Raw genomic sequence first — 19974 nt, 5'->3', positions numbered from 1 at the left:
TTCTAGTGTCATTAATATTATTATTTTTAGCCAACTGTGATGAAATGAAGATTTTACAAGCATTCCTCTTGATACTTACCAGTTTCCGGTCACGCCCAGATACAATCAATACCAGGCCGAGGAGGCGACCTAGCGTTCAATTGGAGACGGATCAGCCTGGGATCGAGGTAGCTCGCCAGCCAGCCCTTCCTCGGGGTAGGGACTGGTGGATTGCCTATCTGAGAGTTGTGCCGTTATCTGAATCTGGTAATGACCAATCAGGGTGCAGTATCAATGTCATGTGACATTCTTACGCCCACAGTATGCTTAGCTAATTTGTTTGTGGTAGAATGCATGATACCGTATAGCGCGAAATTTTCGAGGCACTTATATTTCGTGGATTAGCCTCTAAAAGCTATTTCGTTGCACAATGTTCGCGGAATGACTGCTTACCGGAAGCCACGCCTTTAAATCTATGCATGCTATAGCAGGTAATTCAATTTTCGTGGACTTAATTTTCGTGTAGGATTCTAACCCACGAAATCCGCGAAAATTAAGCCCCTCGAAAATTTCGCGCTATACGGTAATAACAAAATAATGGATGGGCAAGACTGTGCTAGTGCAAGATTAAGCGACCAAGCAGAGCTTATCAATCAAGCTGCAATTGAAACAAATCCTCCAGTGACTTTAGTTGATTTGCACCACTTGTCTTACATTGGAGAAAATCTTTCCAGTCTGGGGATGGAAAGGGCTTGACAGTAGCCTTCTACCACCAGTCTCAATGTTTCTTGGTTTCTCTGCAACAAACTAAGCAAGGGGAGCTTATTTGTAATTGTGTAGCTATTTGCAACCCACGCATATCAGACATTACAAACCACATGATGATGTCATACATGATGTCATGCAACTCATTAAAATTCCACCGGCACAACTCTCAGATAGGCAATCCACCAGTCCCTTACCCCGAGGAAGGGCTGGCTGGCGAGTCTAGGATCGAGGCTTATCGCAAATGTTGCATCAAATGGATAGATTAGCTCCCGAGCTAGATGGGCGTGCCCGTCCCCAGCCATAAAATGGGGGGACGGGTTTCAGCCCTATCTAGCATTCGTTCTGCTGTTCCCGTACTAACTATGAATATAGTTAATATTAGCCACGCTTCTAACCACAGTCTGTGGCACAGAGCTCAGCTTGCTGCAGAGCTAGAGAAGGGGAGAGGCTGGGAAGCCAAGGAATGCATTACGTAAGAACTATACAATCTGATTGGTGCTGCATGATTTTCTGCAGCAGAACGAATGCTCGATGGGCTGAAACCTGTCCCCCCTTTATATGAATAATCATTTAATTATTCTGAAGTGGTGTTAACCAATTTTACCTTGCTTGAGGTTGCGCAACCGGACGTGACACAGACCACAGTAGAAATGCTGCAATCTGATTGGGCTGCAACTATAGTTGCAGCAAAGACAAATCCTGACATAGGCTAGGTTACTACTACATTTGGGATTGACATTATTAATTTGGGTATATTTTGGGTACTATAATTATTTTTGGGTATTGATAATTATTTGGGTATTATTATACTATTTAGTCTATTAAAGGAACTATTTTTGTGCATTAAAAGCATATCTGGGTGGTGATAAATGATATTTGGGTACACAACTTGAGGGCCAAATTTAAATATTCACCGTTCAAATAAAAAGTAACATTTTGGCACTAATCACCCTCCATAATACAGTAGACTCTCGTTAATCCGGTCACCCTTGGGACCATGCAGCTTGGCCCGAACAGCTAGGTGGCCTCAGCTCAGGAAATAGCCGCGGCTTAAAAACGACCTTACCTAATGACTACTTTTGCGGTTCTTGTCTAGAAGATAATGTTCACTTATTTTTAACCAATTTATTTGCTAAACCACACCCAAAACGTCATATCCGGCCGTAATATACCTACAAAATTACATTGAAAACCTTGTTTAGGACAGCCAGCACTGTACTGGCCGGTAAACGGAATAGCGAGTGGCCGTACTTCAGGGTGAGTTTTGTGCAGTAAACATATAGCCAAATGGCCGGTATATCGAGGTGGCCGTACTTCAGAGAGCCGAGTCTACTGTATGTATTTTGTTATGCATGCTCTTATGTCTACTGAGCATGCGCAGTATTGTGATCTTGCATCTTAAACACATGTTGAACTGAAAGAGAGTAGTTTACTGTAGCTACTTATACTCTCGCAATCCTAGCTGGGCATAACGCTACAATAGTTTTTTTCTTTCTTGAAGCCTACAAAAGAGAGAAGGTACAACATTGTTATTTATAATTATAAAAGGCAATTACACAATTCAGCTTCAAAGGCAGATGTCATCAACAATCAATGCATTCACAAATGGATTAAAGGTTCCTGCACTTACTTCATTAAAGGAACAATCGTTCATTTCCCACATCATTTTGGTTCCTAAGAAACGAGGACTATTATGTACGCACCGTCAAGCATACAATATAAATCGTAATCAATGGTTGAATGCATATGACATATGTACACACTAACTAACCGATTGTGAGTCTGTCGTTTTAAGCTCAGTGCCAGATGCCTACAGCAAAAAGGTATATCAGGGTATGACATCCATAAACCCTCCAGGAATATAAAATTGAAACCTAATTAAAGCATCACCTAAAAATGCTGCATTGCCTTTATAAGAGTGGTAGTTCTTAACTAGTTATAGTTATGGTTGGCACAATACGAAAGCACACAGTGAAGATCAAGAGTGTTGACACTACTCAGTTGTAAATGTGTTTATCATAGAATTTGAACCCTTGTGCAGTTGTATATGCAGGATGTCATACAGGATTATGAAGTAGAGGGGGGAAATAAGAAAAGTAACCAACTAAAAAAAAGGTCAACTGTTATTTCTCTCTGTACTGTATCTCTGTCTAATACTCCGTTAGCTATGGACATTCCGTCATACAACTAGTACAAGAATGCAAATTTTAGGGGGGGGTGGAATTAAAGCCCCCTTTCCCCTTGTATGACACCCTGATATGTACTCCCTCGGGTGGTACACATCAAATACACCTATCACATGTACAATGAACAATAACTAACCGATTGAGATTGATGAACACTCTTTTTTCGGCACTGCCACTTCCGCCACTAAAACAACATCATTCATTATAAAATTGGACACAAAATGAAATACGTGTGTCAATAACTGTTCACTTACCAAAATAACCAAAATACTTGTCCAAGTACCAACAAGAAGCAGAAGTGAAACACCACCGATAATCACAGAAGCAATTAAACCTCTATTGTCACATGGTCTACACAAATCTTAAAATAAAAAGTGCATTGATAAGCAGTTGGCATGACAATAATAATTAGCTTACTTTCACAGACACTTGTATAAACGAAGACAATGACATCGGAATTGATTGGCATACTAACTTGACCACATCTGGTCACAACAGCAACAGTTACACGGATTCTCTCTCCACCAGATAGTGGAAGGTCCAAATCCATAGAGGTGTTCGTGGTATTATATTGCGTTGCCGAGTCATCAACATAAACTTGAGCAACATAGTGCATTAGATCATAGTTTTCAGTAGCAGCCGTCCAAGTAATTCTGAATGACGTGCAACTTATATGTAGAACTTGAAGATTACTAGCAGCTGAAGGTGTTACTGCAAATTGTAATGGAATGCACTAAAAGCTCGGCATTACACACACCACAATAATTTATGGTAACTCACTTGAACGAATTAAATTTAGTGCTTGCAGAGAACCAGACACTTCTGTTTGACAAGTTACGTTTACCTCAGAGATATTTGACAGAGTCATTACCGACGTAAGATTAGGAGGAGTACCGGGCACAATGTTAGTCAATGTTATTTCAACATTACCAAATGATACAGGCGTTTGTAGACTGCTAGAAGAACTAAAACCTCGTGGATTGTTTTCAGGGATTGATGGTGGAGCTGTCCATGAAATAACTCCTCCAGTTCCAATACAGGTTATTCTGTCCTGATCACAGTAAAAGTCACCTTGTTCAAGAGGTGGCATTAGGGAGACTACTTGACCTGGAGTTTTATAAGAACAGTGCATCCAGCTTAGATTAACAAAAATATGTGAGTAGCTGTACTTAAATGTAAATATCTTTCGATTGGAACATTTGTGCTGATACTATTGTGTAGGTGAATGACCAAGCTCAGAGGAGGCTGGACACGCGTCATCCGTAGTCATCGGTTAGTCATTAATAGTCATCAATAATCTCATGAATACGCTTAAAATCGATCCTTTTCGATCCTGCTGAGTCAGCATTTTACCCATTCTTGCTTGTCTATCTCTCTTGTATTATATCTCCTGTTAGTTAATGAGTCGTAGTAGTTTAACAATATCTCTCCATGCACACACATTTCCTCCGTAAAACATTATGACGCGTGTCCAACCTCCTCTGGACCAAGCTACAATATACCCAAAAACGTTTCCATGGAAACATAAGGTGGTGGGTTTGTGGTGATTAATAGAACAATAGCAAATTGTTATAGTGGGTAATCAGTTAGAGTAATAAAACAGTAATCTTGTACAGCTAAGGTCCTAGACTTTATCACATAATTGTTCGATATCCTGACCATCCTTTATGGGCTTACATAATTATGTTCACAGTGTCTATAATTCATTATGCCTCGGTGCGCATGCGCAAGTGAGGTATACGGTAGTGTGTTAGTGTGCGTGTGTGTGTGTAGACTGCTACAGCTGCTCAAGGATGAATCAAGTGCAAGTAAGAGTTTCTATAGGCTTCTAGTTATGTTTACTTGGATTTTAATTCGTGGATTTGCAAAATAATACTTTGTTCTCGAGTTATGCCTACTTGGAATGCCATTGCAGCCTTTTCAGAAGAGCACGTAGCCAAACTTGTTTACCGAGTGTTGCTACTCTACTTAATAGTTAGCTCTGCACTAGAACGCTAGCTATTGGTAGCTGCAAGAGTGAGAAGAGAGCTGTAAGGCTCTGCTGGTGCAGCCATTAATTTTAGACTTGAACTTTTGGCATCGATCGTTTTAACAACAATCCCACTCTTCGAGTTTGCATGCAAAAATGTTAATCATATGAGTGCAGATATGAGTGTATAGCCTCCTACACCGGCCTTTCCCTGAGTGAAGTGCAGCCTGGGATCGAGGCTAATGAGTGTATAAAAGCTTTTAGTAGCTTTATGTTATGTAGCTTTGGCATCTCCACCGAGGCATCAGCACCTGCGGTGCTTTCATGATTTACCGGTTTTTAGGTACACTTACGGTTAGAGTGAAAATTGTATAGCTTAGCTTTAAAAGTTCTCTGGTAAGTTTACAAATAAATGGACTACATTTTGATACCAAGAAAATCCTCTATGCTTTTGAGATACCACTGAAAAACTACATATTCTCTACTGTTTTGATGACATCACAAGCTGCTAACCACAAATCGATGACACTCTAATTAACCACGTAAGTGGGCATACAATAACTGTACGCCCACTCTTAATTAAGCTTGCGGTTGATTAAAGCGTCATTGGTTTGTAGCTGCTGATGTCATCAAACAGTAGAAATTCTGTAGCTTTTCAGTGTTATCTCCGCAATGGAATAAGCATATAGGATGTTCTTGGTATCAAAATGTAGCCCATTTATCTGTAAACTTACTACAATTTGAAAGCTAAGCTATTAGAAGTTATTACTCTAACCAAAAGTGTACCTAAAAACAAGTAAATCATGAATTATAAACACTGTGAACATATGTAAGACCCATAAAGGGATGGTCAGGATATCTAAATCATTGAACAATTATGTGATGAAGACGACTAGGACCTTAGCTGTACAAGATTGCTGTTTTATTACTCTAACCGATTACCCACTATAACAATTTGCTGTTGTTCTATTAATCACCACAAACCCACCACCGTATGTTTCATGGAAACATTTTGAGTATGTTTGGTCATTCACCTAGCCTCCTCTCCTTTTTCTGTTCTTTGTCACAATAGTTCAATAAGATAAAATACGGGACAAATTGGAGGAACAAAGAAAGAAAGAAGGAAAAGACAAAGAAAAAGGAGAGCCTGCCTTGCTAAGTCGCGTGACAGTGGACAAGTGGTATAGACAAGTGAAAATGAGCGTGGGCAATCATTAGCTGGGCGGAGCCTGACAGAGCAAAACGCTACAGCATGCCTACGCATTGCAAACTCTAACATAAAAGCATCATGGATAGTAAGCCAGAATCAAGTGTGGAGACATCGTAGACGAGGGCTTACCTAGTAAAGACTGAAGACTAAAGATCTAGATCTACATCTAAATTTAGCTCAGTTTTTTTCCTGAGTTCAGCAGACCCACTTGACTAGATCTACAGCAGTATAGTCTACTCTAGTCTTTCATACTTTCTCTACTGACTAAAGGTCTCACGAAGGCCTACTCTACTCATGTTACTGTTCATAAAATTAATTATACACTAGATAATAAATGCGTTCCAAGTACTGTGTGGGAGGACAGTTATTGAGGTTTTCTCTCGCCTACGCTCGTTAAAATGTGTCTACGTCAGTATGGGGATCACGCGTCTCCTTTTCTTTCTTTCTTTGTTCCTCCCTTCTCTTATTGTGACAAAGAACAGAAAAAGGAGAGGCTGCAAAGGAGGCTATCATTCACCTACACAATAGTATCAGTACAATTTCTTAGAAATGTTCCAATCGAAAGATATTTACATTTAAGTACAGCTACTCACAAATTTGTGGTAATCTACTCTCTAAGCTGGATGCACTGTAGTTGCACGAGCACTACTTTAATATACTACAATACACCTGCACTGGATTAAAATCTCCCTAGGGGAAAGCCGCAGAAATTAATATGGACTTTTATTATGTGTATGACGTGAGCGTGTATCATCGCCCCTCTTTGTAAAAACATCTACGGTATAAGCTCTTTTTAAGGCGCCACATTAAAATAATTACGCTGGTAAAGGTGGCTCTATTAGGAGGTTGAAAAATTAGTTTCGAGACTGGATGGCGTGTCTTTAGAGGTGCGCCTTCTAATTGGAGGTAAAAAATAGCTTTGCAAATGGACTGTGCATGTCAGGAGCGTAGGAAGCATAGGTGCTGGAGCACCCCCTTATCTTACCTGGTTACTCCATGAAGTTCAGAACAGCTAGCTTGATGCCACAGGGCCAGGCACCTGCAGCAGTTTTCTTGGTCTTCCAACAGGCTAGGTTGTACACGTTAAAGAGGTACTGTGGTTACTTTTGGCTTGAGGGCTGCCCAGATGTGGAAGGAAGAATTCTGTGATCTGTTTGCTCATTTTACCTCTATTTACCAACGCGCAGCCATACTCACACGTGGTGGAGCTCCATTTAGAGTTTCAAAAATTACTTTGGAGGCTTTATGGCGCATCTTTAGAGGGGCGCCTTAAAAAGAGCTTATACGGTACCTATACACCACTGGATTCTTACCGTTACTGCTTGCTAGCATGTGGGCAATCACAGCAGTCTGAGAATTAACAGAGCAACAGAATGATAGCATTTACTATGAGTACATACTTCAAGAATAGACGGATAGGAGATATGCACAAGTACAGTCATTGACCATTCACACAGCATAACTAGATCTAATTCAATAATAATTTTATTATACATCTACATTATTATTATTGCTGACTTACAAAAAAGACGAAGAAAAGAGCCATGATTTTCGGGCGAATTCAATGAACCGTGGATATAAAGACGCTTAGTGGCACGGCATGACAAAAATGAAGGTAATCTGAAATCCCAAACCAGGTTCCGACTTACAGTAAATTGCCCCGGAGGCGTGGCCTTGTTGTCACGGATGAGCATGAGGGGGCTGTGCAGTTTATGTCTAGCTAGCTGGGATTTGTTTTCATGCAGTAGCGATGGATCTTCTTGTCCAGATATGTCTCCTGTTCTATCTCCTATCATCTTTTGTTGTTGCAGGTAAAGTTCGTGCCTAGACTAGATCTAGCCTGGGTACCGGTACGTAGCTATGTAACTGTTTTAAGGTAGATAGGCTGATAGCAGATGTATCATGTGTATTCAGTATTCAAGTACATGTAACTGTACCATATTATTGCCCTATTAGATACTTCTGTCATTTTGTTTCCAAAACAGAGGCCACTTTGGATCTGATGTATAACACGAGTGTGGCGTGTCCTGGAGAGACAGTTTTGTTCACATGCTTCGTACCTGGTGGTGTTGCATTGCAATGGAGAGTAGATCCTCCAGCAGAGTCTATGTTGATGTCAGAAGTACAAATTAATCCATTCAATATATTCTCACAAGTTGGTCGAAGGGACACATTTGGATCTGGAGTGATCATGTTTGAGGCTGTTTTTGTGAGCAATGATGATGGAAATCTGACGTCCACTCTCATCAACCTCAGTGAAGTGTCTGTACTGGATGGTAGCAATGTCACCTGTGTTGCTACTATTAATAATGGTGTTGCAATAGAGTCACAACAGACTGTCACAGTTGCTGGTGAGTTTTTAAATTCTCCATGCAGCTAATCATGAATTTGCAGGTGCCCCAACTTCTCCACTCAACCCAATAATTTCCTCCATTCAAAATCAAACTCTCTCTTCCATTATCACTCTGGACTGGGACTCCCCCTCCTCTACTGGCGGTGTGTCTGTCAGCTATGCCCTCACCATCTCCCCAACACCTCTCTCCGAGTCACCAGTCACCGTGGAGACCACCTTGGCACAGATAACCATCTCCTACGACACTCACTACACTGTGACCATCAAAACTGTCAACTGTGCTGGCAATAGCAGTGCTGTAATGGTGGTGATTCCTGCTATTGGTTAGTAGAAGTGACCAATAGCAGGAATGCATTCTATGGATTAGTAACCTACACCTTATATTATGTTTCTCCAATGCAGTTACCTGCCCCTCTAATCCACCACCTGCGGATCGAGTGACCATCAATGGTCGTCCACCACTGCCTGTACTAATAGGATCAACACTAAGCTTCACTTGCAATAGACAGATGGTACTTTCAACCTGTGAGAGTGATGGACGATGGTCACCTGACCCCACCACTTACATGTGTCTCTCAGGTAAGTTGTCATGGCTGCATTGTATGCTATAGTCCCCTCCTCTCAGATCTCACCTGTGGCTCTCCTGCTGCACCATCCAATGGCAGTGTGGACGTCAATGGTGGGACACCACCCTTCTCACTGGGTTCAGAGGTCACCTATCGCTGTGAAGATGGACTGTTCCCCCTTGATGTGAGGACCAGTACATGCACTGATGTGGGGGGTAGGGGAGAGTGGGTGGAGAATCCTGGGAGCTTGGTGTGCAGGGAGAGCCCAGGTAAGATATTAATGTGTTTTTAAATTGGTATTATGTATCTGCCATTCACAGTCAACTGCACTGTGCCTGTCATACCATTCAACGGTACTATAGTGGACTATGAGCTGTTGAACGAGACAGTGTTGGAGGGAACAGTGCTGACTTACCAGTGTGACAATGGACTCTCACTGACTGGACCCAACACCATCACTTGCACTAATGCTGGAGTCTGGAGCACTGCACCTGAAGAAATAATGTGTATGTCACCAACCGAAGGTGACTTATATAAACTTTTAGTTTTACACTGCTCTATCCATACATCACCCCCAGGTACTGACATTGGACCTATAGTAGGTGGTGTTGTTGGTGGAATACTGGTGGTGGTGTGTCTCATAGGCATCGTGGTGATTGCCCTGTTCTTACTGAAGAGACAGAAATCAGACGAGTTCAGAGAAGATGTGGTAGAGATGTCAGGACTTCAGGTAAGACCGTAAACTCTGTGTGTAGTGTGTATCTATGTGTCACTGCTCAGGGAGACTACAGTGAGCTGAGGCATGACGGCCCAAGGAAAGAATCAAAGAAAGTGAGTTGATCATTTTTTTGCTGTACATCATGAAGGTAAGACTTAGAGCCTATAATAATCTCTCTCTCTCTCTCTCTCTCTCACCACCCCCACTCTCTTGTTCGCTTTCTCTCTCCCCAGGCTCAACCTCCTCCTCCTGACTCTGAGGGTTACAGCAGAGTCAATCGTAGTCCGGTGAGAAGTGCTCAGTCAGTTTACACTACTAGTATACCTCACATTCAGCAAAAATGGCATATGAACTCTTGAAAAAATGTGCAGTGCACTTACTTTCTATATAATTATTCATATACAGGATGCTGGGGCACTAACTTACGATGAGGTGGTCCTCAACTCAGACAATGTACGTAACACTACCTAGAGCTATTGAACAAAGCATTGATTTTTGATTTTTCCTCCTTACAGAAAATAGGAATCAACTCTGAAGGCTACAGTACAATGAACACTGGACAGGTAATTTCATCTAGACACAATTGTTCATTGCACTCTATTTTCCTGCAGACTCAGAGACTACCCGGCTATGGCCAGCTCGGCAATGTGGTGAGTGTGTGTGTGTGTGTGTGTGTGTGTGTGTGTGTGTGTGCAGTCATTAGTGAGAGTATTGTGACTATTGGGTGTCTGTTTTGGTTGGCATTATAACTACTAATTTAAAGTTAAACAAATCATCTTTGGTTCATAAAGAAACTGTTTGTTTGTGTAGATGTGTCCTGTGGTGCATGTACACCAATACAATGCCTTACCGCAATATCCTGCTTCTCATTGTACAGATCTGTAACTGAAAGATAATCTTAACTCTGTTTGTTTCCCGACACCTCAGGCTACAGTGGAGCCAGTGGTCTATGCTGCCCTTAGCTCCAGCCAGCCCCACAAGAAAGGCAAAAATACGACTGCCACAGTGGACCAGCACCAGGTGACCTACGCCACTGTGGATGTTGCTGCCACCAGCCGGAAACAGGCCAAAGCAGCCACCCTCCCCACCAGCCCAACAGGTGAGTCTGTTTGTGGGATTAAGCTTTGAGTCATTGTCAATGATTTTGATAGGTGTACCAGAATGTATCATAGTGCGTCCGTTCCTGGTAGTTAGAGATATCTAGCGAGATCTCCATTTTTTCCCATTCCGTATGATTAAGCTGTATAATTATAGTGTTGTTGTCTGTTCCTGGTAGACAGGCAAAACAACACTTGGAAAGACAAGATAGAAGCATCCTAACAGGAACAGACAACATTACAGCACACTTCTTCTTAATCTGCCGAAATGGCAGAATCCCATCACCTGACTAGCTGATTAGGAACCAGTGGTGGTTCTTTGATAAGCTGTCAAGTTTTCAGCTTCTGGTTTTACCCTTACCTTTTAAGGCAGTGGGTGATTGAGAGCTAACCTTGTTATGTGGATTCACACACTGATCATGAGTTGGGCAGCAAGATATAGCTGCTATAGACTCCCCTCAATGGCTTGAGTGTTAGAAAGTGTATAGCATTCATTGCTTCCTCCAGTGACAGGTGACCTAACTATAGTGCTGCCCTGAAGCATAGCCTACTGAAATATGTTTTAGGTGGCCTCTTTGCATTAGCGAGGTCACACTCTCACACACACACACACACACACACACACACACAGCCTCAGCCCCAGCCCTGCCTGATGTGGACAAGCTCCTGGACATTGACCAGGCCTTGGTCCAGATCAGGTCAATGGAACACAAATGGAGGGAGCTGGCTGAGACTGTGAGGCTGCCAGAGACAATGATTGAGCAGGTACTTACTAATCTTAAATCTATCAAGGGTCAATCATTGTTCTGTACGTGGTGTGAAGGAATGTTTTTTTTTAATGATGAAAGTTGATAACAATAACTCTCTTAAAAGTCTATAATTAACCCATTGTCTGGTCACACCTTAATCGTACAAATAGAAGTGCCAATCTATTGTTGGTGTAACTCACTCAAATATCTCATTTTAGATCGAGGATTCATGTGGAATCAACCATAGTGGATGTCTAACGGAGGTGATCGACCAGTGGATGAGAAACTGTTCTGGGCGACCAACCTGGAGGGAGCTGGCTGGTCATCTCCATAATATCGGGGAAGAGCAACTGTCGCAAGAACTCCTGAATATCTATAATACTGGTGAGTAGTGGTTTCATGTGTGTTGCTGTAATAGTGGCCTGTCATTGTGTCCGTATACATGTTTAATACTCACAATCGACTGTATGTTGTTGGAAAAACATGTTATTGTTATTGCTATACCGATGTTTAAGCAACCCTAATAGCCTTTCTAATTGACAGTCACGATTTTGTACTCAAATTACCTTCTCTCTCTAACTGCCATCACAAAAGGTCATTATCATTATAATCATGTACTTGTACATGTACATGTATGTACACACGTATCCACTTACCCCAAGGGCCCACACCTGGCTTCCCTTGATTGTGTGGGCAGTATTGTGTTGTGTCCTAACTACCCAACTACTAGACACAACAACTGCTTTACTTTACAACAAGCCACATTCTTGCTCTTCTCTCCATTCATTGAGAACTGTGGTATATATAACATGCTTCCCTGTTTACCAAAATGAGACTCTTTGTATGTTTAACAGCTGTTAACTCCAAGTAGTTATGGTATACATTACCATGTTATTAGTGTGTACACCTGTCCACTGTGTGTTCATGGAGATGCTGACACACGCTTAAAGCTCAGGTAGTCACCTCACCCAGTGTACTGTGTGTGTGTGTGTATAGGCTGACAATGTGGTTCACATACTGAACACAATGGGGGGCCCAGCTCACTAAATAGGGACTAACATGTGTGTAATCAGTTCACTCTTATCACTCTGAGAAGATGCGGTCATGCATAATGTGTACAGCTTGACAATGGCTCCAGAGTATTCCTTCTGTGCTTTTTTGAGTGCTCAAATCCACCAGTATAAAATATGTACAATACAATGACTCAATACTACACACACACACTCACACTCACAGGTCGTCTCCCAGTAGAATTGAACATGAAGGCTGTACCAAGTACCGTGTACAAGTACGACCGAGCCCCTCCCCCTCCCCTCCCCTCTCGATCACCCACCATGACGGACGACAGTCCAGGACAGTCAAAGACGCTGCCTCCGTCACGTCCTCCTAAAGCGTAAGTCTATATTGAACGTACTCTCCATCTGTGTAGACGTTTGTCTAGCGCTAGTCATGCTCAAGCTTATGGCTCAGACAATGACAGGACCGTTATTTTTGATCTCTCTCGCTCTCTTTCTCTATAATTATAACGTATAGTCTTTAATGACCAATTGCATTACACAATTCGTGCTATACATGTTATGTTCTAAACACTCTTAATTCTACACACAATGGATACGTACATGCATTAACAATCCTTTATCTATCTCCCCCTCACAGTGAGATGACTCCAGTCCGCCCCCCCAAACCAGTCCCTAAGGACGAGTCCCCGTTACCACCACGGCCTCCTAAACACTACGCCAAGCATTAGGACGCCGCGGTGGTATGGAACTATCTATTAGTCTAAGAGTGGTTTAATTTGCACGTTATGTAATTTTTTGAGAGTATTTACTCAATACATGATTTTAGTTTTATTTTCCTGTGCGTGCACAGTCGGTGTTTTGTGTGTCCCTGTTTCTATGTAACGGGTTGTTTAGGTGTCAATTTACATGTTTATTTTGATGTACCTTAATCAGGGAAACTTCTATATATGTTTATTGTTAACTTTTGCTGTTTATTTTATATTGTGTTGATCACATTGTTTTCTTGCCAAGAATTTTCGGATTGCAGTTTATCAGGTTGTAGAAATAGGCCATTGGGAATTGCTATGTATCACCTGGTAGTGTTGATTGTGTAGACACAAACACAAACACTGAACAGGATATAGAGGCCCAACAGTTGGTCTGTGCTTCCCCTAACACCTTTATATTTAGTAGGATGTTCACATGCTTTAATTACAGCTCTCTATTGTACAATCACTATAGCTCTCTCGTGTCTGTCTCCCACTGTTTGGACACCTAGTTACAGCCCCAATGCTCTGTGTACCCTTACATAAGTACAGCTCTCTATTGTACAATCACTTAGCTCTCTCATGGTCTGTCTCTCACTGTTTGGACACCTTACATTAGGATAGTTATAGCCTCAATGCTCTGTGTACCCTTACATAATTACAGCTCTCTATTGTACAATCACTAGCTCTCTCATAGTCTGTCTCTCACTGTTTGGACACCTAGTTACAGCCTCAATGCTCTGTGTACCCTTACATAATTACAGCTCTCTATTGTATAATCACTAGCTCTTTCATGTCTGTCTCTCACTGTTTGAACACCTTAGTTATACAGCCTCAATGCTCTGTGTACCCTTATATAATTACAGCTCTCTATTGTACAATCACTAGCTCTCTCGTGTCTGTCTCCCACTGTTTGGACACCTAGTTACAGCCCAATGCTCTGTGTACCCTTACATAATTACAGCTCTCTATTGTACAATCACTATAGCTAGCTCTCTCATGGTCTGTCTCTCACTGTTTGGACACCTTAGTTACAGCCTCAATGCTCTGTGTACCCTTACATAAGTACAGCTCTCTATTGTACAATCACTAGCTCTCTCGTGTCTGTCTCCCACTGTTTGGACACCTAGTTACAGCCTCAATGCTCTATGTACCCTTACATAAGTACAGCTCTCTATTGTACAATCACTAGCTCTCTCATGTCTGTCTCCCACTGTTTGGACACCTTACATTAGGATAGTTATAGCCTCAACGCTCTGTGTACCCTTACATAATTACAGCTCTCTATTGTACAATCACTAGCTCTCTCGTGTCTGTCTCCCACTGTTTGGACACCTAGTTACAGCCCCAATGCTCTGTGTACCCTTACATAAGGATGTGGTTATAACATTATGCTATTATGTAGAGCACCTTGATCACATCATTAGGCCTATACCATATTATCCTGATCCTAAATGTATCTACATGTGTATGCCCCTACAGGGTTTTGCAGAATCTTTGCAACATCAACAATAAGCGTTGAGGGTTGCATGAGCGTTCCTTTATGTATGGAACACTTTGCACCACTAGTCTTCCATTATAAGGAACGCTCAACGCTCAATCCTCAACGCCTTCTGTTGACGTTGCAAAGATCCTGTAAGCAGGGTCATACAGGGGGGATATCCCCCCTCTGTCTCCAATTTCCCCCCTCCTAAAATTTTACATTCAGGTACAAGTTATATGACTGATGTCCATAGCTGGCAGTGTTACATATGCTAACACCTGTAGGTAATCGAAATAACAATTGACTTTTTTTAGCAAGTTATTATTTTTTCAAAAGCATGCCTTATTTCCCCCTCTACTTCAAAATCCCTTATGACACCCTGGTAAGGCTTAATTTGTCAGTACGTAGGATGTGGTTAGCACATAATTATTATTATGTTGATTGTTCCCTCACTGACCCTCAGGCCCAAGCACATTGTGTAGGTGGTTAGTGTGTTTGTATAGCTTCTGGACATACTAGTAATACACCACTTATGTACCACATGATGTGACTTATCATTGGCATATCTATCCCCTTGTTTCTATGGTTATGTGTGCTTGGCCAGTCCCAGTAGAAAACACACATTGAGATTGGCTTGTCATTTCCCCTCTGCCTATGTCATTTCCTCTTATTTTTGGGTGTGTCTGGAATTCACCCAAGAATCCTTGGAGCAGTTACTACAAGCTGATTGGTGTTTCCATAGCAAAGTTTGACATCATCAGATCATGAATATCCTTTGTGTATCTGAACTAAGCTTTTGAACCTGGGCTGGAAAGTTGTGAATGTGGAATGGAAGTTGAATGGAATGTTGTTGATGTATAATGGTTGTACTTGTAGTGCTGCTGTAATGCGTCAATGAATTACAAACACCCAAAATCGTAAGATAAGAATAGAAATACTATTTATAGTCTGTGATTGTACTTTACCGCTTTATTATGTACACATTCATGACAAAGCTTCCAGACACATGACTGTCAATACACTTTGCAAGATGCCAGCTGTCTTTAGTATTGTTCCCATTATTATGTGTTACATGTAGGTGACTTAGGTCAGCATCCAACTGTTGACCCACTACCTATCTAGTTGTAGATTTGTGCAGTGAAAACTCTACACCCTTAGGCAGACCAATGATTGTTTATTCAATATAGCCATGGGCTATAAACACAATCATACTTTGTATTTAGCACCTGCATATTTTTCATTTGACACCTATAGTAACACCTGCTATTGCATTACACCAATAATTATCACAGTGTCTGTATTATAGATGTGGTTTAGTTAAAAATCCTGAAACAGAGACTTTTAGGGCCTGACATGGCTGTCCAATATTCTAGATGGCCATGGCTGACCTGGTGTTGATGCTCACTTTATTTTGGGCAGATAGTAAAATGCTTGAGGTACAAACTGTTTGCATAAGACCTTACATGTAGATTAGAGTGTGCTGTGGTGTGCTTGTGTATACACTGGTACACTTATCTCAAGTAGCTCTCTAATCTCCCCAAAATTAAGCTTCAATGTGAACTGCAAACCACAGTACAACTAGCATATACTGCTGCTGCCCGCTGAGAATTGCCAAACAGAATGAAATCTCATTATCACTACTTCTATAGGCTGAAAGCTTCTGGTTAATTGTGGTATTGTAGTGCCTGGCAACTGTGTTGCAATCTAGTGCAGCTGCATCAACACACTTAGTCAGCAACTGGCAACTGACAGCTGCATAGCCAATACCCAATACATAGCTGTAGCTACTGTTTGGTATGTGTCGATCTCTGTATAGGTACACAAAACGCATGATAAGTTTTCCTGCCTTCAGTTTTGACTATGTAAGGTTATGAAGTCCAACTCTGTTGACTTAAACATGTGATGACAGCAACAGCTGTATACATGTATGCAATTAGTACAAAGGTATTGCTGTACATGCATATGTGTGCACTACTAATACATTGATGGTATTGCTGTGTGCACTGCTAATACATTGATGGTATTGCTGTGTGCACTCCTAATACATTGATGGTATTGCTGTGTGCACTGCTAATACATTGATGGTATTGCTGTGTGCACTACTAATACATTGATGGTATTGCTGTGTGCACTACTAATACATTGATGGTATTGCTGTGTGCACTGCTAATACATTGATGGTATTGCTGTGTGCACTGCTAATACATTGATGGTATTGCTGTGTGCACTGCTAATACATTGATGGTATTGCTGTGTGCACTGCTAATACATTGATGGTATTGCTGTGTGCACTGCTAATACATTGATGGTATTGCTGTACGTACATGTATATATGTACATGTAAGTGTTCACTGGTACATCGAAGCTATTGTATACACAACCGCGCATTTTTGTTTTCATTTCTCTGTATGTTAGTTCAGGAGAATAGATCGCCTGTTTGTGGTACTAAGTAAGTTTATCTTTCAATGATAACGGTTGCTATAATAACATTTCAACTAATGGTTGCAGCTGTAAACACTTTAAACGTATTCATTGATCCGTAAAAGGGGGAGTAAATTAGTATAATGACATTCATAAGAGAAAAAGTCAATCTTTCCGCCTTCCAACTAATTGCTATGAATTTACTCAAATGCCTTTGGGCAAGTGTGGTTTTATGCTTTTGGTAAGGATCACTAGTTTAGCAATGTAATTGTGTGTGATGCTGAGATGTGGTCACCCTTGTCCAGATTGTATAGGAAATGAATGCTGTAATGACAAAAATGCATTGTGACTGGGCGATGGGCTTTGAGGGTGTTCATATTTTTTTGCATTGCATGATGTGCAATAATTATGCTTATATTGTTAAATGCGTGCACCACTGCATGTATACTAGTGGAGTATGCTTATATATGCTTATGTGATTGCAAGTGCGAACGAAACAAGAATATAGTATAAGCATCTCCAGGCCCCAATTTTCACATTGCTATTAGTATAGCCTGCCTGCATGCATGTAGCTATACTAGGGAATTGCTCGATGATTAATTGTACAATTTCCCACTGCATGGTAACTACACGTACATTGAATTACAGGTATTATTATCTCATTCTCGTGTACTGGAGTAGAGTAACTTCTTCATAAACAGGACCACTTGGCACAACAGTGGGTTGAATGCTTTCTTCCTGTCGCTGTCTTACTGTATAGCGTCCCCTATTCCTGTAACACATAATGCAGTACATTAGAGATATCCCCAGCAAGAGTCCAATCGCTATGTAAATAGTGAATGTAGCTGCCACACTGACTGCCATTGCTTCACCAGTATACAGAAGGATCGCAATAATAACTATACATGTACATGTATACGTATACAATCATACATGTATACATAGCATAAAATGTATGCATATTATGCTGGTTCTGTGCCCGTCCAATTTCCAGTGTCACAAATCCTTGTGGTATATATTTCCATCCAGTCTGTATCTACTGGGATATATATGCATGTGTATGTTGAAACAGTTCCGTTCGGTCTTGGTAGCATTAAACGCATCTTCCTCCGTATTATATTCCAAGACACCATTTTCAATTTCGATTTGAGGCAGGTCAGAGCAAAATACCCTACAATTGACAAGATAGTTTTCACTTTTAATTGGCAGTTCTGTTAATTATATACCCTACAATGTTGCCTAGAAAAATGACAATGCATGGTTTAGCATACGTAGCCTCGTTCCCAGGCCGATTTGTCTCTAAAATAACGCTATAGATAATAATCTCGGGCTAAAGGCCCTTGACCATACTAACGGGCCAATAAACAGTTTGTGGCACTCATAGCCATGCATGCATGCAATAACTAATACATACATACCTGCATGGACCATTATTTGCAGCTTCAGTATATATTATAGATGGTGAAGGAACTTAAAACGCTCATTCAGTCAATTGATTAAGACGAGATTAAGGAGCCGATTAAACGATGACAACTTAGCTAGGCTAATAACTATATATAAAAAAATAATTGAAGGACCTGACTTAATTTTAATGAGATCGTATAGACATAATTATTACCACAGAAGCTATACATGTATAGCCTCGATCCCAGGCCGAGTTTTCGTTTTTATAACTAGTTGTTAACATTCACCTAACCGTTATAAAAGCGAAAACTCGGCCTGGAATCGAGGCAATTATATACATGTAGATCTATAATTATTCTTTCACTGAAAAACACCACAATTTGGTGTGACAATGGGCCTTTCTCTTTAATTTTTGATGTGTCTCGCTTCTGCGTTATAGTCATATGACTGATCAACCTATCATATGAGATAGCTAATCAAGACCCTCGATTCCAGGCCGCTTATAATTGTGAGGATGGCCTGTAATTGAGGCTTAGCTATTACATCAATCGCATCAAAGCTGGTCCACAACAATTTATAAATCATAAAAAAATTTATTATCGATCAAATCAATTTTTCTGATAATAAAATCAATTGATTATCAGATTGTTGAAGATTGTTCACGTGTAATCCATTCACATGCAATCGTCAATAATTTATGGATGCACACGTCTTTTATCGCAAATGAGCGTTCTATAATGGACAGGGCATATACAACTTGACAGACGTCCATTCAAATAATATTTTGCATGCATGTGTCTTCTGTGAAACCCAGAAATGAGTGTGGCTCACTAAACGATTGTAAAATACACTTCCACTAATAATTATTGTCCATCAATGTTGTTCACTATCAATCTATTGTCATGGCTGCAGGTTGTATAGCGAAACCAATAGGACACAATGTTAGCATAATTATAGCCTCTCCATCCATTCCATCAGGAGAGCATCTAGGGCATATACATGCAGGCATGAATTCAAAATCATGCTAGTGTGCTCAGATTGCATCATTGTTACGCAGTTTTATGCAGATAATTAGCATGTAGTCTAGACGCACACTTATATACTCAGCTGTTTGCAGGAGTGAAATTAACATGGATTATAAGAGCAGTAACTGCAAGTTTACATGACATTTGTGATTGGTCTCACCATAATTATAGATTCTCACTTTTATATATGCTTTGATCAATGGTCACTCAGTCAAGCTCTCAATGTGCTGAATATGTTGAATGGGTACGGATTGTCAAAGATAGATCTAGTCCAATTATGC

The 19974-nt window shown here is 40.9% G+C and overlaps 2 protein-coding genes across 4 annotated transcripts; one reads left to right on the top strand and one right to left on the bottom strand.

Moving 5' to 3' along the window:
• Positions 1–2123: 2123 nt before the first annotated feature.
• On the bottom strand, positions 2124–7754 carry LOC135347011 (uncharacterized). 2 transcript variants are annotated; one of them, XM_064544826.1, is made up of 9 exons: positions 7635–7754; positions 7426–7462; positions 3714–4040; positions 3351–3644; positions 3188–3294; positions 3070–3117; positions 2519–2557; positions 2378–2421; positions 2124–2249 (listed from the first exon to the last, which is right to left on the bottom strand). In XM_064544826.1, the coding sequence occupies exons 1-8, from the start codon at positions 7656–7658 to the stop codon at positions 2410–2412; spliced, it is 888 nt and encodes a 295-aa protein (XP_064400896.1). In that variant the 5' UTR covers positions 7659–7754; the 3' UTR covers positions 2124–2249; positions 2378–2409. The 2 variants fall into 2 exon arrangements, with proteins under 2 accessions (XP_064400896.1, XP_064400904.1); XM_064544834.1 differs by lacking the exon at positions 2519–2557.
• Positions 7755–7776: 22 nt separating this feature from the next.
• LOC135347001 (uncharacterized) lies at positions 7777–13640 on the top strand. Of its 2 annotated transcripts, none has more exons than XM_064544816.1 (17): positions 7777–7923; positions 8098–8463; positions 8507–8788; positions 8868–9044; positions 9091–9300; positions 9352–9537; positions 9610–9761; positions 9812–9862; positions 9983–10036; positions 10155–10202; positions 10265–10312; positions 10361–10399; positions 10677–10848; positions 11478–11611; positions 11814–11979; positions 12832–12988; positions 13252–13640. In XM_064544816.1, exons 1-17 carry the CDS (start codon positions 7863–7865, stop codon positions 13340–13342), a joined length of 2394 nt encoding a protein of 797 aa, XP_064400886.1. In that variant the 5' UTR covers positions 7777–7862; the 3' UTR covers positions 13343–13640. The 2 variants fall into 2 exon arrangements, with proteins under 2 accessions (XP_064400886.1, XP_064400878.1); XM_064544808.1 differs by having other exon boundaries at positions 9352–9555.
• Positions 13641–19974: the final 6334 nt, after the last annotated feature.

This window comes from Halichondria panicea, chromosome 1 (assembly GCF_963675165.1).
Source record: "Halichondria panicea chromosome 1, odHalPani1.1, whole genome shotgun sequence".
Lineage (NCBI taxonomy): Eukaryota > Metazoa > Porifera > Demospongiae > Suberitida > Halichondriidae > Halichondria > Halichondria panicea.
Note: the sequence above shows the minus strand (reverse complement) of the source record. Positions and strands in the feature narration are given on the sequence as shown.